At 39.1% G+C, this 24,079-nt stretch overlaps 1 protein-coding gene across 1 annotated transcript in view; it reads left to right on the forward strand.

Moving 5' to 3' along the window:
- Positions 1-443: 443 nt before the first annotated feature.
- Positions 444-24,079, forward strand: part of LOC124872875 (protein unc-13 homolog B-like) — a 93,952-nt gene continuing 70,316 nt past the window's right edge. Inside the window, exons 1-2 of the mRNA XM_047373285.1 lie at positions 444-632; positions 20,866-20,895. Of these exons, the coding sequence (XP_047229241.1) occupies positions 611-632; positions 20,866-20,895 (52 nt within the window). The 5' untranslated portion in view covers positions 444-610. The remainder of the gene's footprint in view (positions 633-20,865; positions 20,896-24,079) is intronic.

Below are 24,079 nucleotides of genomic sequence, written 5' to 3' on the forward strand. Positions count from 1 at the left end.
TTTAATTTTGACAATTCTAATTGACCTAAAGCAGGGAAGGTTATTTTTATTTAATACTATAAGGCAATATGTAGATATCTGTGTAAAACATGCAACTATATATGACAAAAAAATATACAAATTACGTAAGACAAAGATATAAACCCATATAGAACTGGATCAAAATCAAATAATATAAAAAAATATATTTTTTCTGTGTTTCATTGTTACGAATGGGTCACCTGTTCTTTCCATTCCGTCTCGCCTCAACGATTGGTTGAAGTTCTACAGAACGCCCCGCCCTCTAGCCGCAGTACTTTACTCTGATTGGCCAGCTCCGACGCCAGTAACAGGTGTCCTCTCCTCCTTCTTTCAGGCGCTCTCCCGGGCTGTCCGTCAGAGTGGAAAGCTGGGATGAGAGTTTTAATAATGGCGTGGACACCGTGGGAAGCAGCTGCTCGTTGCGCCCTGTCCGATATCAGCAAGAACCCTGCGAGCACCGAGAAGGATTTTATGGGAGCTTTGAGAGCATTTTAACGAATCTTATTATGTTACCTCATTGAGAGTAAATCTCTGCTGAGAGCTTCAAACTGTGAAACTACCTGCTGCTTGTCGCTGGAAGCGCTTTGTCATGTCGTTACTGTGTGTCAGAGGTAGGTTTCTGCTTTTATTTTTACTTTAAATGAGTCGCAGTGTGACTGATGGTGGAGAAACATGGTCCCTGTGACTTCAAAGTAAGTGCTACATTTGTATCGAGGACCAGAAGTGCTCCAATTCAACAAATAAAATATTTGTTTAAAAATATTTATATTTGTGATAGCTTAGTTGCAATTTAAAATTGAATTCCCGTTTTAATAAGTGCAATATTTAAATTCAATAATATTGTATCTGTAACAATTATAATGTGCCAATAATTCATTTAAATACACGTTGAAATAATATACCATGAAAATCATTAATTGAAACTTGATAAGTATTTTAAGTAATACTAAATCTATATATCCTGTGTAAATATGGAGTGCCAAAAGTGCCACGATCCAACAAAAAATTTTGTATTAACTTTTCTATATGTGATAATAATAATACTGTTGGTGACAGTTTGAATGTGCCATAAATATATTCGGTCACAATCAAATATTTACATCAAAATCAAGAATAAGAATTTGATTTCATTGTGTTCTAAAATCATATAAAATTTCAGTATTTATTTTATATATACTGTCTATATGTATGGAGTGCCAAAATTGCCCACAACATAATCAATTAAGAAATCATTAAATAATAATCTGGAAATTAATTCATAAAAAGATCAACAAATCCCTAATTATTCACGTGTAAATAATTTATTGGGTACATAATAAATATTTCTATATAAAATTCATTGTCTAAAATGTAAAACTTTATGCTAAGCTCATGGATTTATTTATGCCATGGCTTCTGTGCTGCAGTGCACTATGAAATAATTAAAACGGTCACTCTCGCATCTGATTGGTTAATTAAACTGGCACGTCAAGTCCACCTCAGATCAGTTATAATGTCCAGAGAAGTGTTGGCTCCGCCCACTGGCTTTGATGTGTCAGGCTGACATAATTAAGTAAATTCATGTCTTGCTGCTCAAGGCCAGGAAATATTATAAGATATAAAATTTTAATTAATTTAATTAATTTATATACATTTTATAAATAATTCATCTTTTTAGTTAATTATAGAATTGATTAATTGTTTTCATATTTGTTCCCCAATTAAAATAATTAATAATCCTAAAAATAAAAACCACTGTTGCCTTGCAGCAAGAAGATCCTAGGTTTGACTCCCGGTCTTTCTGCATGGAGTTTGCATGTTCTCCCTGTGCATGTGTGGGTTCTCTCCGGGTACTCCAGCTTTCTCCCACAGTCCAAAAACATGACTGTTGGGTTAATTGGTCTCTCTAAATTGCCCTTAGGTGTGAATGAGTGTGTGCATGGTTGTTTGTCCTGTATGTGTCTGTGTTGCCCTGCGATGGATTGGTGACCTGTCCAGGTGCACCCTGCCTCTCGCAGGATGCACCCTGGAGATAAGCACCAGCCCCCCCATGACCCACTATGGAATAAGCAATATAGAAGATGATGAGAAATAAAACCAAAAAAATCTCTCCATTTAATTATGGCACTTTTAGATCTCCACAATAACAGTTCATCCACATGGCTCGTCAAATAGACCCCTAATATCTGATTGGTTAACTTTGCATTAAAAAAACACATTTTATTAAACTGTTATGTATTTAGTAAATTATTGATTTATTTAATCGTTGTATTTCAGGTTCAATTTGAATTATAATGAAAATATAGATGGTATTTAATTGTGGCACCTTTGGCCCTCAGTGCTGTTCTTTTAACAGCAATAAAAGTCAAACTGCTTCTAACAGTTATTAAAACATGAAGCCTGTAAAGAGACAGTTGACCTGATTAGGATGATAGTTTTAGCTTATTGGAGCGGCAGTTTTTACAGTATGTTTACATTCAGATACCAGGAAAATATGAGCAGAAACCCTGAGTAAGATTAAAACCATAATGATTTCACTTCAGGACTTTTAATAAGAAGGCTACCTCTGATTGGATAAGCTATGAGTACAACAATACATATTTTTAGGGGTTACAATGTGACTTTAAACATTTAGCAGAAGGACAAATGGATTTTTACCCAGATTGACGAGTAGAAATAGAAAAAGAGGCTTGTAGAAGTAAAAATAAGAGCTATGGGAGGAATTTACAGAAACTATAGAGAAAGAAAATGATTTAACAACTGAGAAAACGACACTTTCCTGGGCTGTTTGATTTGGTTTGGGTGGGGGCTGCTGACCTAAACTAACCTGAATATTGTCCAGCAGTGGAAGCAACCCTTTAGTGGATTTCCTCAATGCAGTCACCGTGTCTTTTCTAAAATAGACAGAGTTCTAGGACTTGAGGGAACGCAAGTCCATCAACATGGCAGAGGTTTCTTTAGGTAGTTGAACTGCTCTGTGGTGGAAGGGCACTCGGAGTGGAGGAGATTTGCCCTAAGATGCCTTAAGAAGGTTCTGTTCCTTTGGATCCAAAGGAGTCAATTGAGGAGGTTTGGGCATCTGATCTGGCACCTCCTGCACATCTCCCATTGGAGGTCCCTTTGAAAATCTCATACCTGTGACTCACTGGAGACTATATAGCCCTTCTGGCCTGGGAGGACAGCGGGATCCCCCTCAATCAGCTAGAGCAGCGGCGTCCAAAGTCAGTCCTCAAGGGCTGCTGTCCTGCATTTTAGTTGTTGTCCTGATTCAACAGACCTGAATGAAATTAATGGTTGAATAGCAGGCTGTGCTGAGGTAATTTAGCCATCTGAATCAGCTGTGTTGGAGAGAGGACACATCTTAAACCTGCAGGACTGTGGCCTTGTAGGACTGGAGCTGGACACCCATGAATGGATGGATGGATAAAACATGGATATTGACAAGGAAAAGTTAATCAAATTCAGTACATAAGTTGAGGATACTCCTATTTTCCCAAAGTTAACAGACATTTCTTAGTAATTAAAGGGCTTTAATGGATCTTGATGGTAAAGGGGATTTTTGAAGGCAAGTTCTGTGGTTCTTTTTACACTAAATCATAAATTCAAAATTGTAAAAAAAAAAAATCGGAATCCTGCTGCCATGATATTCCTCATTTATTAGGAGATGGCTCGGTATAATAGGACAAAAAAGCGTCATGAACAAATGCTGCTTCCGGGTAAAGTTCCTCCTTCATCAGTTCAGAGCTGGTCCTGGAAGCAGGCATTGTTGGAAGAATCCTACATCAAACATTTCCATCCAGGTTACGGAAAGCTCTGAAAACTGATCATTTAGAGTAAACACATTATGTTGGCCAACAGATGGTATTATATTCAAACACCTGAATTTATTTTAAAGTTTTAGCCATTAAAAATAGTAGTTTTATCAACCTTTCTGCACATTAAGAGGCATTTTGGACTGAACAAGCTGGATGAAAGGAGAGAAACTCACAATTTAAGGTGTTGAAGCTGTTTGCTACTATTTCAGAAAGGAAATCATTAAAACCAGCAGGCCTTCTGAGAGGTTTGGTCATCAGTGGACCACAGTGGGACACGGATCAACTCCAGGCAGCAATAAGTCACAAATAAACCTCCCAGTTTGGTTCCATTTCACATTACTGGAATAATTGAATCTAATCTGGACGTTTTCAGGCTGTTCATCTATTGATTAGCGAAATGAAATCTGTTATGTAGCTGATAGATCAGTTATTAGACAGGAGGCTGATGCTGTGACTCATACCCTCATGGCTTGACCTAACATTGTTGCTTATTTATTGCTAGTTGAGATGATTGGTCTCCATGGTGATGTCTTTTCACAACAGATAAGTGGGTTGCCCTTACACGTGGGCCCGAAGGCGGGGGTGCTCACTGCGGACGTATGGATCGTATCACACGTTACCCACGATCCTCCAGTGTGGAGACGAGTGTTTTTATTTTGTGACACAGTCTCTGGCAGCTTTAAAACCACTTCTATTGATTTCATTGTGAATAAGATGAAGCTTGACATGACGTTCATGTCCCTGCTGTGCTGAATACCTGGAGAAAGTATTATTTTTTTCTAGAACTTTGGATTTCTTTAAAAAATGATCTCTGGTTTGTATATTTTCATCGTTAATTTTGAACACACTGAAAAATGCATAATGAATTTAGTTAATGCACACAAGCGGCATTAATAACTATAACCTTGTTGTGTTTGTAGGCTTGAGCATGTAGGATAGGTTTAAGCACAAATAACACGATTTGACTAATAAAACACTATTCTAAGAGTACATAACAAGATCCAATTATTGTTTTTAAAGCAGCAGTGTTACCTCTATCAGAATTGCTGCTAAACGTTGATATAATAATAATCAATATCATTATTGTAGCTATAAAATATAAATAATCAGGTCAGCCCAGAGGATCTTTATTTCTTATTAGGTCTGTCCTGCTGATGCCGATTTGACCACCAACAACAAGATACAAGAACACCAGCAAGATATTCAGCTATTTATTGCAGCAAATACTGATAGTAAAGCTAAAGTTTTGTGTGGATTCTTTGAATCCTCCAGTAAATTAAGGAATTACAACATTGTCTCCATTGTGGTGTTTTTTTTCTAACATATCTGGATAAATGGATATTTAACAAACATTTTAACAACACATAAAAATTCAAATAATTTAAGTTAGAAATAAAACAAGAAGAAAAGAGCTTTATAAAATGGTCTGGCCTACGCAAGCAGATAACACCTGGAAACCGCTTGGCGACACAGACTGGACTTTGGAAAAATTGATCACGATTCACCCCTCGTAGCAACAGGTGGGGGAGGGGTAGCGCTATGTGCTCTATACCGCAGAAGAAAACTAAGCTCCCTCCAGCACTTCTCTTGCATCTTTAAACCATAATAATGTGGTGATGGAAATTTTTGGCCAATATGAACCCGTAACCTTTTAAAACCATCTGCATACTTAAATATCAGAGACCTGTCCACGCCTCATGTTATCAGTGCTTGAGTTAGGCTCCAAATGTTCTCAGTCAACTTTATTGAGTTGGGGAATCCAGCTACATTAATTACATTTAATTTCAAACAGCATAGTACTAAAACTATGGAGAAAGGTTCCATTTTCGCTCGCATTGCGTTGCTTTCTACTCTGTATTTCAGTGGTAATTATGTCATCGCTCAGACAAATAAACTGTGGAGCTAAACCTGAGATGCTTATGATAAACAGTCTGTGTCGAAATGATAAGACGGGAGCCCAAAAAAAAAAAAAAAAGCATGACGTTCTGCACACGCAACATGCCCGTCACGCTGCTGATCTAAAACAGTTGTGTCATGGCTGGATATTGTTTGGCCGCTTGACCCCGGGGTTTATTTACATAATCAGACACATTTGTCTCCTGGGATTTATGTCTTTCCCAGTTTGGATGAAGGGGAAGTGGAAACGGTGCAACTGGAAACGATCCAATCCCGGGGTCTGCAACCTGCGGCTCCGGAGCCACAAGTGGCTCTTTGGACCTTCCACAATGGCTCCTAATAACTGTGGCTAAGTATGGTAAAGAACCAACTAAAGTTTTCAAATAACGATGAACTAATACATTTTTCATGTAATGATTTTTCTATTTTAATTAATTTTTGATTGGAAACTATGCGCTTTTTAAATATATTTTCCCTCTAATATCAACATCCTATAGAAGAAAATACATCCATCCTGTTTTTGCAAAAGCTTTACGTTTTTCTTTATTTTAAAATCTAAAATTAGAATTAAAATGGAGGTTGTTTTAAAAATGACAACAGTTTTACTTTATTGGATATTTATTAAAAATGCTAAGTTTTCTTTTTTCATGTAAGGTCATGTAACATTTGCAGCTCTGAACGAGTTTTATTCTGGTCAAACCTCCTCCTGAAGTAAAATGTCAAACTAATAAGAATAACTAAAATGTAAATAACTTGTTTTCAACTGAAGATTATTTTTTATTTTATTTTCAAAAGGCAAAAAAAGTAACAGAGACAAAAGTTATCGATATATGGTCTAATAAATAAAAAGGTGGTAAATGATAATTCCCTTTCATTGGATTTGGTTCTGCAGAACTTGCTGCAGTTAGAACACAATTCGATATAATAACCAAATGTCGTTGGTTCCTCTTATATCAGATATTAGTGACTTTAAATGTTTGTAACTAAGCAGTCTAATTGGTTATAAGGAAGTCAGTTCAGTCCCATGACCTGTTGATCCTATTAATTTATGAATGCATGAATTCTATGTTTCCAGGGTGTTAAAAGAAGTCCTTCCACAAGGTTCAGGAGTGGTTTTATGGAAATGTTTTGATCATTCTTCCAGGAGAACATTTGTGAGGTCAGACACTGATGTTGGATGAGAAAATTCTTTCCAAACATGTTCTGTAGGGTTAAGATCCGCAGGTTCTTCCAAGCCAAACTTCCTCATTAATGTCTTTATGGATCGTGCTTTCTGCACTGGCACACAGTTATGTTGGGACAGGAAGTGGCTTTCCACTCCCAGAGTTGGAAGCATGAAATTGTCCAGCATGTCTCAGTCTGCTGAAGCTTGAGGAGTTCATTTCACAGGGTCTAAGCAACCTAGCCCCGCACCTAGAAGGAAGTCCCATACCATAATACCACCTCCACTAAGCTTCGCACTTGACACAGTGCAGTCAGGAAAGTGTCGTTCTTCTGGGGGAAAAAAAACCCAGACTCAGTCATTGGAGACGCACGATTTATCACTCCAGAGAACATGTCTCCACTCCTCCAGAGTCTGGTGACTCTAGAGCACTGCACCTAAAGTCTTGCATTGGACTTTGATCCAGCTGCTCAGCCATGGAAAGGCCACATGAAGTTTAGAGGTGTGTTTTCAGTGATCTTGTTGGAGATTATCAGTCATAAAAAACAGTTTTAAACACTCCATTTTAACCAAACTGCATACACACCATTGACCACAGCTGCGTCAGTGCTTCATGCCAGCAGTCTTCTTTAAGTGGAATCAGGGGAAATATGACAAAGATGAATTTTTATTGCAAAGGATGATTGAGTTGAGCAAAACTAGCAGCAGAGTTGTGGACTTACAACAGAGGCAGAGGAAGCGCTTAGAGGCTGCAGGAGTAATCCCCAGGCCATCTGCTGCTCTAGCTCTCTGTCTCTCTGTGTGTCTCTGTCCCTCTCTCTTCCTCTCTCTGCCTGTCTGTCTATCTGTCTCTGTCTTTGTCTCTCTCCACCTGTCTGTCTGTCTGTCTGTCTGTCTGTCTCCACCTGTCTGTCTGTCTGTCTGTCTGTCTCCACCTGTCTGTCTGTCTGTCTGTCTGTCCGTCTCTCTGTCTTTATGTCCCTACCTGTCTGTCTCTCTGTCTGTCTTTATCTCCCTCTCTCTCTCTGTCTGTCTCTCTTTGTCTCTCTCTGCCTGTCTGTCTGTCTGTTTGTCTGTCTGTCTGTCTTTATCTCCCTCTATGTCTCTCTCTCTCTCTGTCTGTCTTTGTCTCTCTGTCTCTCTGTCTGTCTGTCTTTATCTCCCTCTCTGTCTGTCTGTCTGTTTGTCTCTCTGTCTCTCTTTATCTCCCTCCATGTCTCTCTCTCTCTCTCTGTCTGTCTTTGTCTCTCTGTCTCTCTCTCTCTCTGTCTGTCTGTCTTTATCTCCCTCTCTGTCTGTCTGTCTTTATCTCCCTCTCTGTCTCTCTCTATGTCTGTCTGTCTTTATCTCCCTCTCTGTCTGTCTGTCTTTATCTCCCTCTCTGTCTCTCTCTCTCTCTGTCTGTCTGTCTTTATCTCCCTCTCTGTCTGTCTCTCTTTATCTCCCTCTATGTCTCTCTGTCTCTCCCTCTCTGTCTGTCTGTCTCTTTGAATTCAATTCAATTCAGTTTATTTATATAGCGCCAATTCACAACACATGTCGTCTCAAGGCACTTTACAACAGTCAGGTTCATACATTCCAATTAATCCTAATCATTGAACAGTTCAGTCAGATTCAGTTATTTATTCAAATTGGATAAAAAGTATTTCTATCTAAGGAAACCCAGCAGATTGCATCCAGTCAGTGACTTGCAGCATTCACTCCTCCTGGATGAGCATGTAGAGACAGTGGACAGTCACTGGCGTTGACTTTGCAGCAATCCCTCATACTGAGCATGCATGTAGCGACAGTGGAGAGGAAAAACTCCCTTTTAACAGGAAGAAACCTCCAGCAGAACCAGAACCAGGCTCAGTGTGAGCGGCCATCTGCCACGACCGACTGGGGTTTTGAGAGAACAGAGCAGAGAGACAAAGAGAACAAAGAAGCACTGATCCAGAAGTACTTTCTATGGGAAGGAAAAGTAAATGTCAATGGATGTAGCTCCTTTAGTCGTTTCACCTAGAAAGAAAGAACAGAACTCTGAGCCAGTTTTCAAGGTTAGAGTCTGAAAGAGAGCACATAGAGTTAGTTACAGTAAAAGCTCAGTCAGTAGCCATGTCTAGGAGAGAGAAAGGGTTAAACACTAAAAGACAGGGCCATGTGGATCATCTGTAGAAGGTGAGCATTAAGTTGTTGCCAGCAGAAGCTCGGACGATGCCCCTCTCCAGAAAGGTGTCACAGGCAGACACAGAGCCAGGCCAGGTGTACCTTCTAGGAAGAGAAAAGAGAGAACAAAGTTAAAAGCTGAAATAACATCAAACAATGCAAAATTGGAGAGTAGTGTGAGAATGTAGCAAAGGGTGAAAGTGGTCATTATGTCCTCCAGCAGCCTAAGCCTATAGCAGCATAACTACACAGATAGTTTCAGTTCAGATTATTTAGTTAAACGACGCTTATTTACAACAATGTTGTCTCAAGGAACCCCACAAAGGGTCCCACTGATGGTCATTGTTATACTAAAAACCACAATGATTGGGATACCTCTCTCTGTCAGACTGATTATAACCATTGGAAAAGTGAAGGGGTCATACAGGTAGCAGAAATGGAGGGTGTGTTTGCACCTCAACTATAACTGAGCCGGTTTAGGCTAAACCTGACTCCCCCTTACTCCAACCAACAGGGAGGGAGGAAGACGGAAGTAAAAAAATAAGGAAGATAGCTCAGGATAAACTAAGCCACTCTAACAATAAGCTTTATCAAAAAGGAAAGTTTTAAGCCTAGCCTTAAAAGTAGACAGGGTGTCTGCCTCACGGACTAAAGCTGGGAGCTGGTTCCACAGGAGAGGAGCCTGATAACTAAAGGATCTGCCTCCCATTCTACTTCTAGAGACTCTAGGAACCACCAGTAAACCTGCAGTCTGAGAACAAAGTGCTCTGTTAGGAACATATGGAACAATCAGATCTCTGATGTATGATGGAGCTAGATCATTAAGGGCTTTATATGTGAGGAGGAGAATTTTAAATTCTATTCTGGATTTAACAGGGAGCCAATGAAGGTAAGCTAAAATAGGAGAAATATGATCTCTCATTTTAATTTTCATCAGAACTCTTGCTGCAGCATTTTGAATCAGCTGAAGGCTTTTAACTGCATTTTGTGGACATCCTGATAGTAACGAATTACAATAGTCCAGCCTTGAAGTAACTAATGCATGGACTAGTTTTTCAGCGTCACTCCTGGACAGGATATTTCTAATTTTGGCAATGTTCCGGAGGTGAAAGAAGGAAATCCTAGAAACCTGTTTAATAAGGGATTTAAATGACATGTCCTGGTCAAAAATAACACCAAGGTTTTTTACTTTATTATCAGAGGTCAATTTAATGCCATCCAGGTTAAGTGATTGACTAAGCAGTTTCTTTTTTAAAGACTCCGGTCCAAAGACGATAACTTCTGTTTTGTCTGAATTTAGAAGCAAACAATTTAACATCATCCAAGTTTTTATATCTTCAAGACATGCTTGTAGTCTATCTAACTGGTTGGGCTCATCAGGATTTATGGAAAAGTAAAGATGAGTATCATCAGCGTAACGGTGAAAATTTATCCCATGCTGCCTAATAATTTGACCTATTGGAAGCATATATATAGTAAAGAGAATTGGCCCAAGTACTGAACCCTGTGGTACTCCACAATTAACCCTGGAGTTTAAAGATGATTTATCATTTACATGAACAAACTGGAATCTGTCAGACAGATATTTAAACCAGCCTAGCGCTGTTCCCCTGATCCCTACAGCATATTCCAGCCTTTCAAAGAGAATTTTGTGATCGACTGTATCAAATGCAGCACTGAGATCTAACAGAACCAGTACAGACACAAGTCCATTATCTGAGGCCATAAGAATATCATTAGTGACTTTCAGCAGAGCTGTTTCAGTGCTATGATGAGCTCTGAAACCTGACTGAAACTCTTCAAACAGGTCATTGCTGTGTAAATGCTCACACATTTGATTAGCAACTATTTTCTCAAGAATTTTAGATAAGAATGGAAGATTGGATATAGGTCTGTAATTTTTCAAGTCATCTCGATCAAGCCTCTCTCCGCCTGTCTGTCTGTCTGTCTTTATCTCCCTCTCTGTCTCTCTCTCTCTTTGTCTGTCTGTTCGTCTGTCTGTCTGTCTGTCTCTCTGTCTGTCTTTATCTCCCTCTCTCTCTGCCTGTCTCTCTCTCTCTGTGTCTGTCTGTCTGTCTGTCTGTTTGTCAAAATGAAAGTATGAACCAGGAGTCGTAGATCCAGTTGTCACTTCCTGTTCCCATCTCTCCTTCCACAGGATCGTGTTCTGCTGTTTTCTTTTAAATATTTGTTATACACCAATCACATTACAGATGTGTTGTCTTCTGTTGTCAGTCAGAAATGATAAAAACCGCTGACTGATCTATTTAATACAACGTCCATACTATTGGTCCAGTTTTTACCGCATTTACCGAGTGCAACTCCATTTGGTACATTGGTTGGGTGTCTTTCGACCCCTAAGGTTGCTCTATCAACAAACTGATGACTCATTAGATAGTATCAGTTTATCAGGTCCTGATGGGAGGAGAAGATATCAGAAGAGTTAAAATGGTCCACACCTCCTCTGACTGCGTCTGTCCCATCTTCTTCCAATGTCAAATGACTACAGCTCCCTGGAACAGAGCATGGTTACCTTGAATATATGAGGATGTTGATCCCATCTGTGTACGACGCCATCAGTCCCCAGCAGATCTTGTCCAGATGTTCTATTATCTGAAGACATGTCCTCAAACTCTTGAGTGGTCTGCAAGGTCCAGATTTACTTGGACTGATTTCTTGCATTATTTGGGATTCCATCATCAACCTTGCAGCTTTTCAGGACCAAAAAGGATGTTTTCAGTCACACCTCTTTTATTAACAAGTCGGATAACTTCAAGAAAAAGTGTGGATGTTGCTGTGATCACATTCCAGGTCTGGAATCGTGTGGAAAAAAGAAATTTAGTTTTAATTTTCCAGACTTTTGTCCTTTTTCCATGATCTAAAGCACAGAAATTTAACAGTGCCTAGTATATACGGTGGGTGTATCTTTAATTTTGTTTTAAATGACTCATCACACCTTGATTTGAACGTTTTACGCATTGGTATTTTGGTTTCAACTGACCAATTAAAGACACACTCGCAGAAATAAAAACAATGTCGTTTCACTGCTTTTCTGGGCTCCAAACAGCTTGGAATCTGGGTTGAACTGGACCAGTGTTTCTGAAGCTTGGTCTGGTTAAAGTTTTAAACAAAGCAGCTAAAACTCTCCCCTGATGAATCTGACTTTCTGTTACAGTTATTTGGCTTTTTGGCCAAAGGTGCAGCTTACCCAAACATTTATTAAAGGAGAAACTTCAGTTCAGGTCTGTATGTAAACACTTATTACACAATTCTGTTGACATATTGTTAAACCAAAAAGACCTGTTTAATTCTCCAAATTGCAGGAAACAAGTTCTTGTAATCATTAACAACTCGACACGTTAGTCTGCATTTTCTGCCATGGGGCTGGAAACAGAGCAGCTTTAGGATGATAACTTTTTATCGAGAAACAAATGTCTGAGACGATCTGAGGTTACTTTAGGTTTTTATTTACATCTCTGAGATTTTCAGTTGTTTCTAACAATGATTCTTTGGGTTAATAAGAGTAATAGTTGCTTTTAAGCCACAAACGTATTGATAAAAATCTGTTCCCATCATAATGGCCCTCTGGTTTATTGCACTCGGTGAACCACAGCTAATTATAAGGTTACTTTGCCAGTTTATTTCCTTGAGTGGAAGGAAAGAAGGTGTTGCAGATTAAGCTCTACATTAAGCTATTTACAAGTCAGGAAAAACTAGGAAGAAGTCATTTTCCCTCCTTCTGTTTTCTGATTATAACCTCATTTTACCTGCTGTTATCCTGCTGGACAAAGATGAAAATTATTGCTGTTTTCTGTCCTTTAGGTGAGATTTGTTAGAATTAAAAACATTTGTCATATGAGGCAGCATAAAGAGATTGGGTTAGCTGTTTTTACCATGCATACAGGGAAACCAAAGGATGAAAATATGAAAGCATCGTTTGTGTCGCTGTGATCGCTCTGTTCCCATCTGGCATGTCAGGCTTCAGAGGTTTAGTATTCTCCATCCTGAACACATAACCCTGCCACAGCAATCACCATTAATCCCCACCAAAGCTCCTCACAATCCCATAAACGGTATTGAATAGATGCAGCAGGGGGTAGAGATGGCAGGTCTGATAAAAATAAACAAAGTGAAGCAGAAAGTGTTTTTTTTATTTTTCTTGTGTTGTTGCCTGTTTTTTTGGTGTTGTTTACCAGATGTTGTGTTTTGTTGTGCAGCTGTCTCAGCTTATGTTTCATGATTATGTTGGAGTTCTGGAAGTGAGGGAATGATGGCCTTTATTCCCAGGAATAAAACAGTAAAAACAAAACAAATTCTGTTGATATTTAAAGATTTATTACCCAGAGCTAAAATGAAAAAGCAATCACATGTTCAGTTCTTGGTAACAGTCCATTTGGACTGTTACTAAGAACTGTCCAAGTGGACTCTTACTGGAGTCCATTTGGACAGCTTTGAATAGCATAATGCTAATCAAAGCTGTCATATTTTGGTTTGTAAAACTTCCTTTTAAAGGCTTTTAAATCTGTGAAATACCTGATATTTTTGCATCTGATGCCTGTGGAAGAGTTTCACCTGGTTTCTCTTTTATTTTTGCTAAATTCTGTCATCTTGTGTTTTTAATTCATTTATTTTTCATGCTTTCAGTGCAACGTACAGTTGAAACCAGATATTTACATACACTTTATAACGAGCACCTTTTTCCTTCCTGTCTGATGTGAAACTAGACCAAACTTTTCCTGAGTTAGGTAACGTTGGATTACAAAAAATATTTTTCTTCCTCTCGAAATTCAGAAATTGATTTACACCACCGTTAGGGATTTTGGAAAAATCGGAGTACAATTGGGGAAAAATGTTGTTGCTCCCTCTTCAAGGAACAAACTACAAAACTCTTAAATCTTCCAGAGCTTGTTACCTTAGACATGTTTAAATCTCTCTAAAAACTCAGTTACAAGTTGCCGTTGTTGGCTCAGTGCGATACAGAAAGGTATAAATGTTCAATTTTTCCCAGTTAATGTCAGCCTTATTAAGTGAGAGACTGTAGTAGCTTATGGTGGTATCATGAATGTTGTGGTTTGCATTTGTTCTCCGCTAGAGAACAGGGCTTCTGCTAAAATTTAGAATAATCACTATTTTGCATGTCAAAGCTTTAACAGCTGAAACTGTTTTCGCAAAAGAGATCTTTGATCTCAACGAGTCCTTTCCTGGTTTGAATGAAAAGAAATGATGTCATGGGTTTGTTAGTTTCTAAATCACAACACGTTGAGTTGAATCGAGTTACACCTGTAGATGTTTTCTTAGGCAACACCTCAAACATTCTGCTTCCTGGTGTGACATCATGGAGAACTGCTGTAGGAGAAAAACAGCAGATGTGGTTTCAAGGCAGCAGACATGGAGCTCAGTCTGTTTTCCTTCATGAGAACAAGAGTTTCCAAGTTGGTTCATCAAAATAATATTAACTAAGGTCTGGATGTACCACGATTAGGGTGTAAGTGTCTCAGTCAGTAAAACTAAATTTTCTATGATTTGCTGTTTGGCTCTTTATTCATCAGAATAAAATCCCAGAAGGCTGAAAAGTTATCATGGGTATTTAAGGTCTCACAACAAATCCCAACATTATGGTGCCCAACGCAGCGCACGATGTACTGTGCTATTAACCCAGTGTTCACATCTTCAGTTGATTCATCCCATTTCTCTTCAAAACCTTGATAATGGCTCACAGAGCATAGTACACTGACAGTCACTAATAGTACACTAATAGTACACTGACAGTCACTGATGGTACACTGACAGTCACTAATAGTACACTGACAGTCACTAATAGTACACTGACAGTCACTGATGGTACAGTGACAGTCATTAATAGTACACTAATAGTACACTGACAGTCACTGATGGTACAGTGACAGTCATTAATAGTACACTGACAGTCACTGATGGTAAACTGACAGTCACTAATAGTACACTAATAGTACACTGACAGTCACTAATAGTACACTAATAGTACACTGACAGTCACTGATGGTACAGTGACAGTCATTAATAGTACACTGACAGTCACTGATGGTACACTGACAGTCACTAATAGTACACTGACAGTCACTAATAGTACACTAATAGTACACTGACAGTCACTGATGGTACACTGACAGTCACTAATAGTACACTAATAGTACACTGACAGTCACTGATGGTACAGTGACAGTCATTAATAGTACACTGACAGTCACTGATATTACAGTGAGAGTCGCTAATAGTACACTGACAGTCATTGATAGTACACTGATAGTACACTGACTGTCACTGACAGTCACTGATAGTCGCTACTGGTACACTGACAGTCATTGATAGTACACTGATAGTACACTGACTGTCACTGACAGTCACTGATAGTCGCTACTGGTACACTGACAGTCACTGATAGTACACTGATAGTACACTGACTGTCACTGACAGTCACTGATAGTCGCTACTGGTACACTGACAGTCACTGATAGTACACTGACAGTCACTGATAGTACAGTGAGAGTCGCTAATAGTACACTGACAGTCACTGATAGTACACTGACAGTCACTGATAGTACACTGACAGTCACTGATAGTCGCTAATGGTACACTGACAGTCACTAATAGTACACTGACAGACACTGATCGTACACTGATAGTACACTGATAGTACACTGACAGTCACTGACAGTCACTGATAGTCGCTACTGGTACACTGACAGTCATTGATAGTACACTGACAGTCACTGATAGTACACTGACAGTCACTGATAGTACACTGACAGTCACTGATAGTACACTGACAGTCACTGATAGTACACTGACAGTCACTGATAGTCGCTAATGGTACACTGACAGTCACTAATAGTACACTGACAGTCACTGATAGTACACTGACAGACACTGATAGTACACTGATAGTCGCTAATGGTACACTGACAGTCACTGATGGTACACTGACAGTCACTGATGGTACAGTGACAGTCACTAATAGTACACTGACAGTCACTAATAGTACACTGACAGTCACTAATAGTACACTGACAGTCACTGATGGTACAGTGAGAGTCGCTAATAGTACATTGACAGTCACTAATAGTACACTGACAGTCACTGATAGTACACTGACAGTCACTGATAGTACACTGACAGTCACTGATAGTCGCTAATGGTACACTGACAGTCCCTAATAGTACACTGACAGTCACTGATGGTACACTGACAGTCACTAATAGTACACTGACAGTCACTGATGGTACAGTGAGAGTCGCTAATAGTACACTGACAGTCACTAATAGTACACTGACAGTCACTGATAGTACACTGACAGTCACTGATAGTACACTGACAGTCACTAATAGTACACTGACAATCACTGATAGTACACTGACAGTCACTGATAGTACACTGACAGTCACTGATAGTCGCTAATGGTACACTGACAGTCACTGATGGTACACTGACAGTCACTAATAGTACACTGACAGTCAATGATGGTACAGTGAGAGTCGCTAATAGTACACTGACAGTCACTAATAGTACACTGACAGTCATTGATAGTACACTGACAGTCACTGATAGTACACTGACAGTCACTAATAGTACACTGACAATCACTGATAGTACACTGACAGTCACTAATAGTACACTGACAGTCAATGATGGTACAGTGAGAGTCGCTAATAGTACACTGACAGTCACTAATAGTACACTGACAGTCATTGATAGTACACTGACAGTCACTGATAGTACACTGACAGTCACTGATAGTCGCTAATGGTACACTGACAGTCACTGATGGTACACTGACAGTCACTAATAGTACACTGACAGTCACTGATGGTACAGTGAGAGTCGCTAATAGTACACTGACAGTCACTAATAGTACACTGACAGTCACTGATAGTACACTGACAATCACTGATAGTACACTGACAGTCACTGATAGTACACCGACAGCCACTGATAGTCGCTAATGGTACACTGACAGTCCCTAATAGTACACTGACAGTCATTGATGGTACACTGACAGTCACTAATAGTACACTGACAGTCACTGATGGTACAGTGTCATTAATCATTAATAGTACACTAATAGTACACTGACAGTCACTGATAGTACACTGACAGTCACTAATAGTACACTGACAATCACTGATAGTACACTGACAGTCATTGATAGTACACTGACAGTCACTGATAGCACACTGATAGTACACTGACAGTCACTGATAGTACACTGACAGTCACTAATAGTACACTGACAATCACTGATAGTACACTGACAGTCATTGATAGTACACTGACAGTCATTGATAGTACACTGACAGTCATTGATAGTACACTGACAGTCACTGATAGTACACTGATAGTACACTGACAGTCACTGATAGTCGCTACTGGTACACTGACAGTCACTGATGGTACACTGACAGTCACTAATAGTACACTGACAGTCACTGATGGTACAGTGAGAGTCGCTAATAGTACACTGACAGTCACTAATAGTACACTGACAATCACTGATAGTACACTGACAGTCACTGATAGTACACTGACAGTCACTGATAGTCGCTAATGGTACACTGACAGTCCCTAATAGTACACTGACAGTCACTGATGGTACACTGACAGTCACTAATAGTACACTGACAGTCACTGATGGTACAGTGTCATTAATCATTAATAGTACACTAATAGTACACTGACAGTCACTGATAGTACACTGACAGTCACTAATAGTACACTGACAATCACTGATAGTACACTGACAGTCATTGATAGTACACTGACAGTCACTGATAGCACACTGATAGTACACTGACAGTCACTGATAGTACACTGACAGTCACTAATAGTACACTGACAATCACTGATAGTACACTGACAGTCATTGATAGTACACTGACAGTCATTGATAGTACACTGACAGTCATTGATAGTACACTGACAGTCACTGATAGTACACTGACAATCACTGATAGTACACTGACAGTCACTGATAGTACACTGACAGTCACTGATAGTACACTGATAGTCACTGATAGTACACTGACAATCACTGATAGTACACTGACAGTCACTGATAGTCGCTAATGGTACACTGACAGTCCCTAATAGTACACTGACAGTCACTGATGGTACACTGACAGTCACTAATAGTACACTGACAGTCACTGATGGTACAGTGTCATTAATCATTAATAGTACACTAATAGTACACTGACAGTCACTGATAGTACACTGACAGTCACTAATAGTACACTGACAGTCACTGATGGTACAGTGTCATTAATCATTAATAGTACACTAATAGTACACTGACAGTCACTGATAGTACACTGACAGTCACTAATAGTACACTGACAATCACTGATAGTACACTGACAGTCATTGATAGTACACTGACAGTCATTGATAGTACACTGACAGTCACTAATAGTACACTGACAATCACTGATAGTACACTGACAGTCACTGATAGTACACTGACAGTCACTGATAGTACACTGACAATCACTGATAGTACACTGACAGTCACTGATAGTCGCTAATGGTACACTGACAGTCCCTAATAGTACACTGACAGTCACTGATGGTACACTGACAGTCACTAATAGTACACTGACAGTCACTGATGGTACAGTGTCATTAATCATTAATAGTACACTAATAGTACACTGACAGTCATTGATAGTACACTGACAGTCATTGATAGTACACTGACAGTCACTGACAGTCACTGATAGTCGCTACTGGTACACTGACAGTCATTGATAGTACACTGACAGTCACTGATAGTACACTGACAGTCACTGATAGTACACTGACAGTCACTGATAGTACACTGACAATCACTGATAGTACACTGACAATCACTGATAGTACACCGACAGTCACTGATAGTCGCTAATGGTACACTGACAGTCACTGATGGTACAGTGACAGTCACTAATAGTACACTGACAGTCACTAATAGTACACCGACAGTCACTGATAGTCGCTAATGGTACACTGACAGTCACTGATGGTACACTGACAGTCACTAATAGTACACTGACAGTCACTGATAGTACACCGACAGTCACTGATAGTCGCTAATGGTACACTGACAGTCACTGATAGTACAGTGACAGTCACTAATAGTACACTGACAGTCACTGATGGTACAGTGTCATTAATCATTAATAGTACACTAATAGTACACTGACAGTCACTGATAGTACACTGACAGTCACTAATAGTACACTGACAGTCACTGATGGTACAGTGTCATTAATCATTAATAGTACACTAATAGTACACTGACAGTCACTGATAGTACACTGACAGTCACTAATAGTACACTGACAATCACTGATAGTACACTGACAGTCATTGATAGTACACTGACAGTCATTGATAGTACACTGACAGTCACTAATAGTACACTGACAATCACTGATAGTACACTGACAGTCACTGATAGTACACTGACAGTCACTGATAGTACACTGACAATCACTGATAGTACACTGACAGTCACTGATAGTCGCTAATGGTACACTGACAGTCCCTAATAGTACACTGACAGTCACTGATGGTACACTGACAGTCACTAATAGTACACTGACAGTCACTGATGGTACAGTGTCATTAATCATTAATAGTACACTAATAGTACACTGACAGTCATTGATAGTACACTGACAGTCATTGATAGTACACTGACAGTCACTGACAGTCACTGATAGTCGCTACTGGTACACTGACAGTCATTGATAGTACACTGACAGTCACTGATAGTACACTGACAGTCACTGATAGTACACTGACAGTCACTGATAGTACACTGACAATCACTGATAGTACACTGACAATCACTGATAGTACACCGACAGTCACTGATAGTCGCTAATGGTACACTGACAGTCACTGATGGTACAGTGACAGTCACTAATAGTACACTGACAGTCACTAATAGTACACCGACAGTCACTGATAGTCGCTAATGGTACACTGACAGTCACTGATGGTACACTGACAGTCACTAATAGTACACTGACAGTCACTGATAGTACACCGACAGTCACTGATAGTCGCTAATGGTACACTGACAGTCACTGATAGTACACTGATATTCGCTGATATTACACTGACAGTCATTGATGGTACACCGACAGACACTGATGGTACACTGACAGACACTGATAGTACATTGACATTCGCTGATAGCACACCGACAGTCGCTGATAGTACAATAATAGTCACTGAATGGTGTTGCTTTTGGAGGTTGTGTCTCATTCCTGAGGAGGTTTTTCCCATTCCTCAAAAATGCCTCCTATTGATTCAACAAAAAAATCAGCCAAGATCTCAGGAAGGAAAATAATGGACGGAAATAATGGAGCTCCACAACACTGGCTTATCCTCAATCCAGCCACCTATCAGGCATCTGGTTACTACTTCCAGATGCCTGGAGGTCCCATGTTCATCTGTTCAATAAGTAATAACCTCTAGTTCTTTACCAAAAGTCACCAAATCAATAACAGAATGACTATGAATGTAATCAGTTATGTTTTTGTCTCTTCCATTGTGTGGTACCCTATCAGTTAGCAGGAGCATAACATTCAGCCCAGGATTTGGCATTTGGGGGATTTTGTTCAATTAAAATACTACAGTAAAACAAATGGATCACATAAATGGTTTCTGAAGACGATATTAAACTGAGTCATGTGTCACGAGTCCAAAGCCATGACATCATTCATCCTTCATTTATCTGATGCCTTCCTCTGGTTCTTCAGCCATAGTTAAATGGTTGAACATTTTGAGGATTTAATGTTTTCTTTCTGTGTTTTTCTTTTCCAGTGAAAAAAGCCAAGCTTCGAGGACCACCAGGTGAGGACTTTTAGTTTTTTATTTAAATGAAAATTAGCTCACTATCCTCTTATCCTCCACATTTTGACACACATGAAAATAATGGAGGCTGTTCACATGACAAGAGACTCATTTTTGTGTGTGTTGTGGTGGATTGTTAATCCTCACTGTTACATTTACAGGTGTGTCCTGCTCCAGTCCTTCAGAGTTACATTCCTGCAACTTTTAGATGCATCCTTGATCCAACACATTTGAATCAATAGCCTTAACGACCTCCTCTGCATTCATCTCTGCAGAGGCCTGGTAACGAGACATTCATTTGAATCAGGTGTGGTGGAGCAGAGACGTTTTTGGACTGGACTTGGGCAACCGTGACTTAAAAGTTCACAATTAGTGCTAACTATCCTAAGTAGGTGTTGTTCGAATTTGGCCACATGCAGTTCTCTCATTTAGGTTAATCGGTTACATTCTGGCAAGTCACTAAAAGCAGGGTTGATTGGACATGGATTATGTAATCCTGCGTCCTTCAGCTGCAGCCAGGCGAGCTTAGGTCGGTTGCTCCCAAGTCTAAATCCTTCCCACCTAAGCAAATCCCTCCAAAAATGATCTTAGTCTCATATTGATTGGGAAGTAAATCATCCTGCAGATCTCTGCATGTGTTAATCTGCTTCTTCGGATGTGATGAACCTTATCACTTAAAGGGACTTCAGTGTTTTTACTGGCCTCCCCCCTGTTGGCTGCAGCATGTGGCACCTGTCCCAGAGCGAATAGCAGAGATAACACCGTTAAACCAGCCTCCTCCTTGAGGTGCCATGTTTTTATAACAGACATTTCTTTTAAAGAAACTTTAAGATGTTTAAGACTCAAAACAGAAACACTTCAAATATTAGTTTTGTTGCCAAGCGTTTTTAGTTTAACAGTGAAATTGTAGTTTTCTGGTTTGCTGCTCTACAAAAATACTCAGTCCTAAATTCACTGTATGCTCAGGAGCAACTCAGTAAATTAGAATGTCATAGAAAAACGCATTTATTTCTGAAGTTCAATACAAATTCATATGAATTCATTCTACAGAGAGAGAGAGCGATAAGAGTTAAACAATATTTATTATTCTTGGCTCCATCCCTGTGGTGTCTTCCTTCCTTCCCTTCTTTTGTTATTCACCATTTCCTCGTGTTAATCCTTATTTGCTCTTCTTAAGAAGATGTGTGACTTTTGGAAGAGGCCCTAAAGTTTACATAAGGTTGGTCGGTGATATGTGTTTGCCTTGTGCCTTCACCACACCTGCAGTTGGATGTCATTTCAGCCTTATTTTGAAACATGAGGGTGTTCCTGAAAGCTCCTTACTTGTAGATCAGAGTGTGACCTTGCATGGGCCAGTGGCCAGCTGTCTCTTTCCACTGACTGTCGCAGGAAACGGGGGCTTGACAAGGACGATGTTTTGCAAGAATTATGCTGCAAGTGTGGGAGTTTTTCTCTTTTTTCGCTAAGCCTCATGCTTTTGGTTTAACAATCGTTAAATAATAGAGACGCAGAGGATATATTTATGAATATAAACGGTTCAGATCCCATGTTGAACGAAGAACTTCCTGAGAGGAGTCTCTCTGGAAGTTATTCAGTAGGTTTGACTTCCACTGCGTGCAACATTTATGAGGGGTCCAAACAGCAAATGTCAGTCTTCCAACTGCCTGCATTTTTCCTGAGTAATTTAATGAAAAAACTCCTCATGGATCAATAATAAATGAAGACATTTGACTGAGGCCTCAGAGGGGAGTGGGTGGTTTAACTGATGACTGATGTCTCTAGTCTGAAAACATCATCCTACAGTTCACCTCATGTAATCCCTCCGTGCAAACATGCACAAGCGCAGCTCAGTTTAATATTAAGAATAAACACCATTACACTTTGTTTTTATATCTTATTTAAGTCACAGAAAACAAAGGACTCAATTTTCATGACCAGCACGACAGATTTGTCATTTTGGATTAAGTTGTGCTTTTCATCATGTCCTGGACTTCAGTTTATGGTTATTTTGCCCAAACATTAAACCCATATGGAGATCTAAAAGTGCCATAATTAAATAGATTTTGTAAATCATTTTTTTATGTGTCATTAATTATTTATAATTGGGGAACAAATACCAAGTAATTCAATAAATCTGTAATTATTTAAATATAAAGCTGAAAAAAATTATCATTTATAAAAAGTATTTATTAATTCAACTATTTAATTAGAATTTTATATTTTGTAATATTTCCTGGTAATTGACATAAATAATTAAGAATTTATTTTTTACTATATATAGTTATTTCCAAATAAACCCCAATTATTTAATGATTTCTTAATTTATTATATTGTGCCACTCCATATTTTATCACATTAAATATAAAATTAATACTGAAATAATATATGATTTTAGGACAAAACAAAATAAAAATTGTATTACTGATTTTAACCTCTAATTATTTAAATCCGATTAAATACAATTTTGACATATTTAAGCTATTACTGACACATCATATTTTTTATCACATGTGTAAATAGTCACACTTCTTTTTATTGGATTGTGGCATGTTTGGCACTCTATAATTTTAGGTGTTTTTGATCATTTTACTGGTTATGGCTTAACTCAGTCAAGTTCAGTTTTGTGTATTTAAATGGCACCATTTCACAACAAATGTGGTCTTGAGGCACTGAACTAAAAAAAGAAAAAAATCCAACGTCAGTCAGTCAGTCATTTTCTACCGCTTATTCCATAGTGGGTCACGGGGAAGCTGGTGCCTATCTCCAGTAGTCTATGGGCGGGAGGCGGGGTACACCCTGGACAGGTCACCAGTCCATCGGAGGGCAACACACAAACAACCACACACACACTCATTCATACACCTAAGGGCAATTTAGAGTTACCAATTAACCTAACAGGCATGTCTTCGTATTTACTGAAATATGTCATCCATTCAATGCACTCACAGACAGATATAAAATCATATACATTCTAATTTGATCTTAGTTATAAAATAATGCAGTCAAGTTCACCTGGCTCAGTGTGAGACAGAGCATACACAGAAGACACAGAAGCACTGAATCAGGAGTACTTTCTAGGTTAAAGAAAAGTACAAAGTTAAAGGAGAGAAACACTGCTAAAGAGATATGTCAGTAGGACAATCTATGCCATTGAAAACAGAGTACATAATGGAGTTAGTCACAA

This window comes from Girardinichthys multiradiatus, chromosome 8 (genome assembly GCF_021462225.1).
Source record: "Girardinichthys multiradiatus isolate DD_20200921_A chromosome 8, DD_fGirMul_XY1, whole genome shotgun sequence".
NCBI classification, from domain to species: domain Eukaryota; kingdom Metazoa; phylum Chordata; class Actinopteri; order Cyprinodontiformes; family Goodeidae; genus Girardinichthys; species Girardinichthys multiradiatus.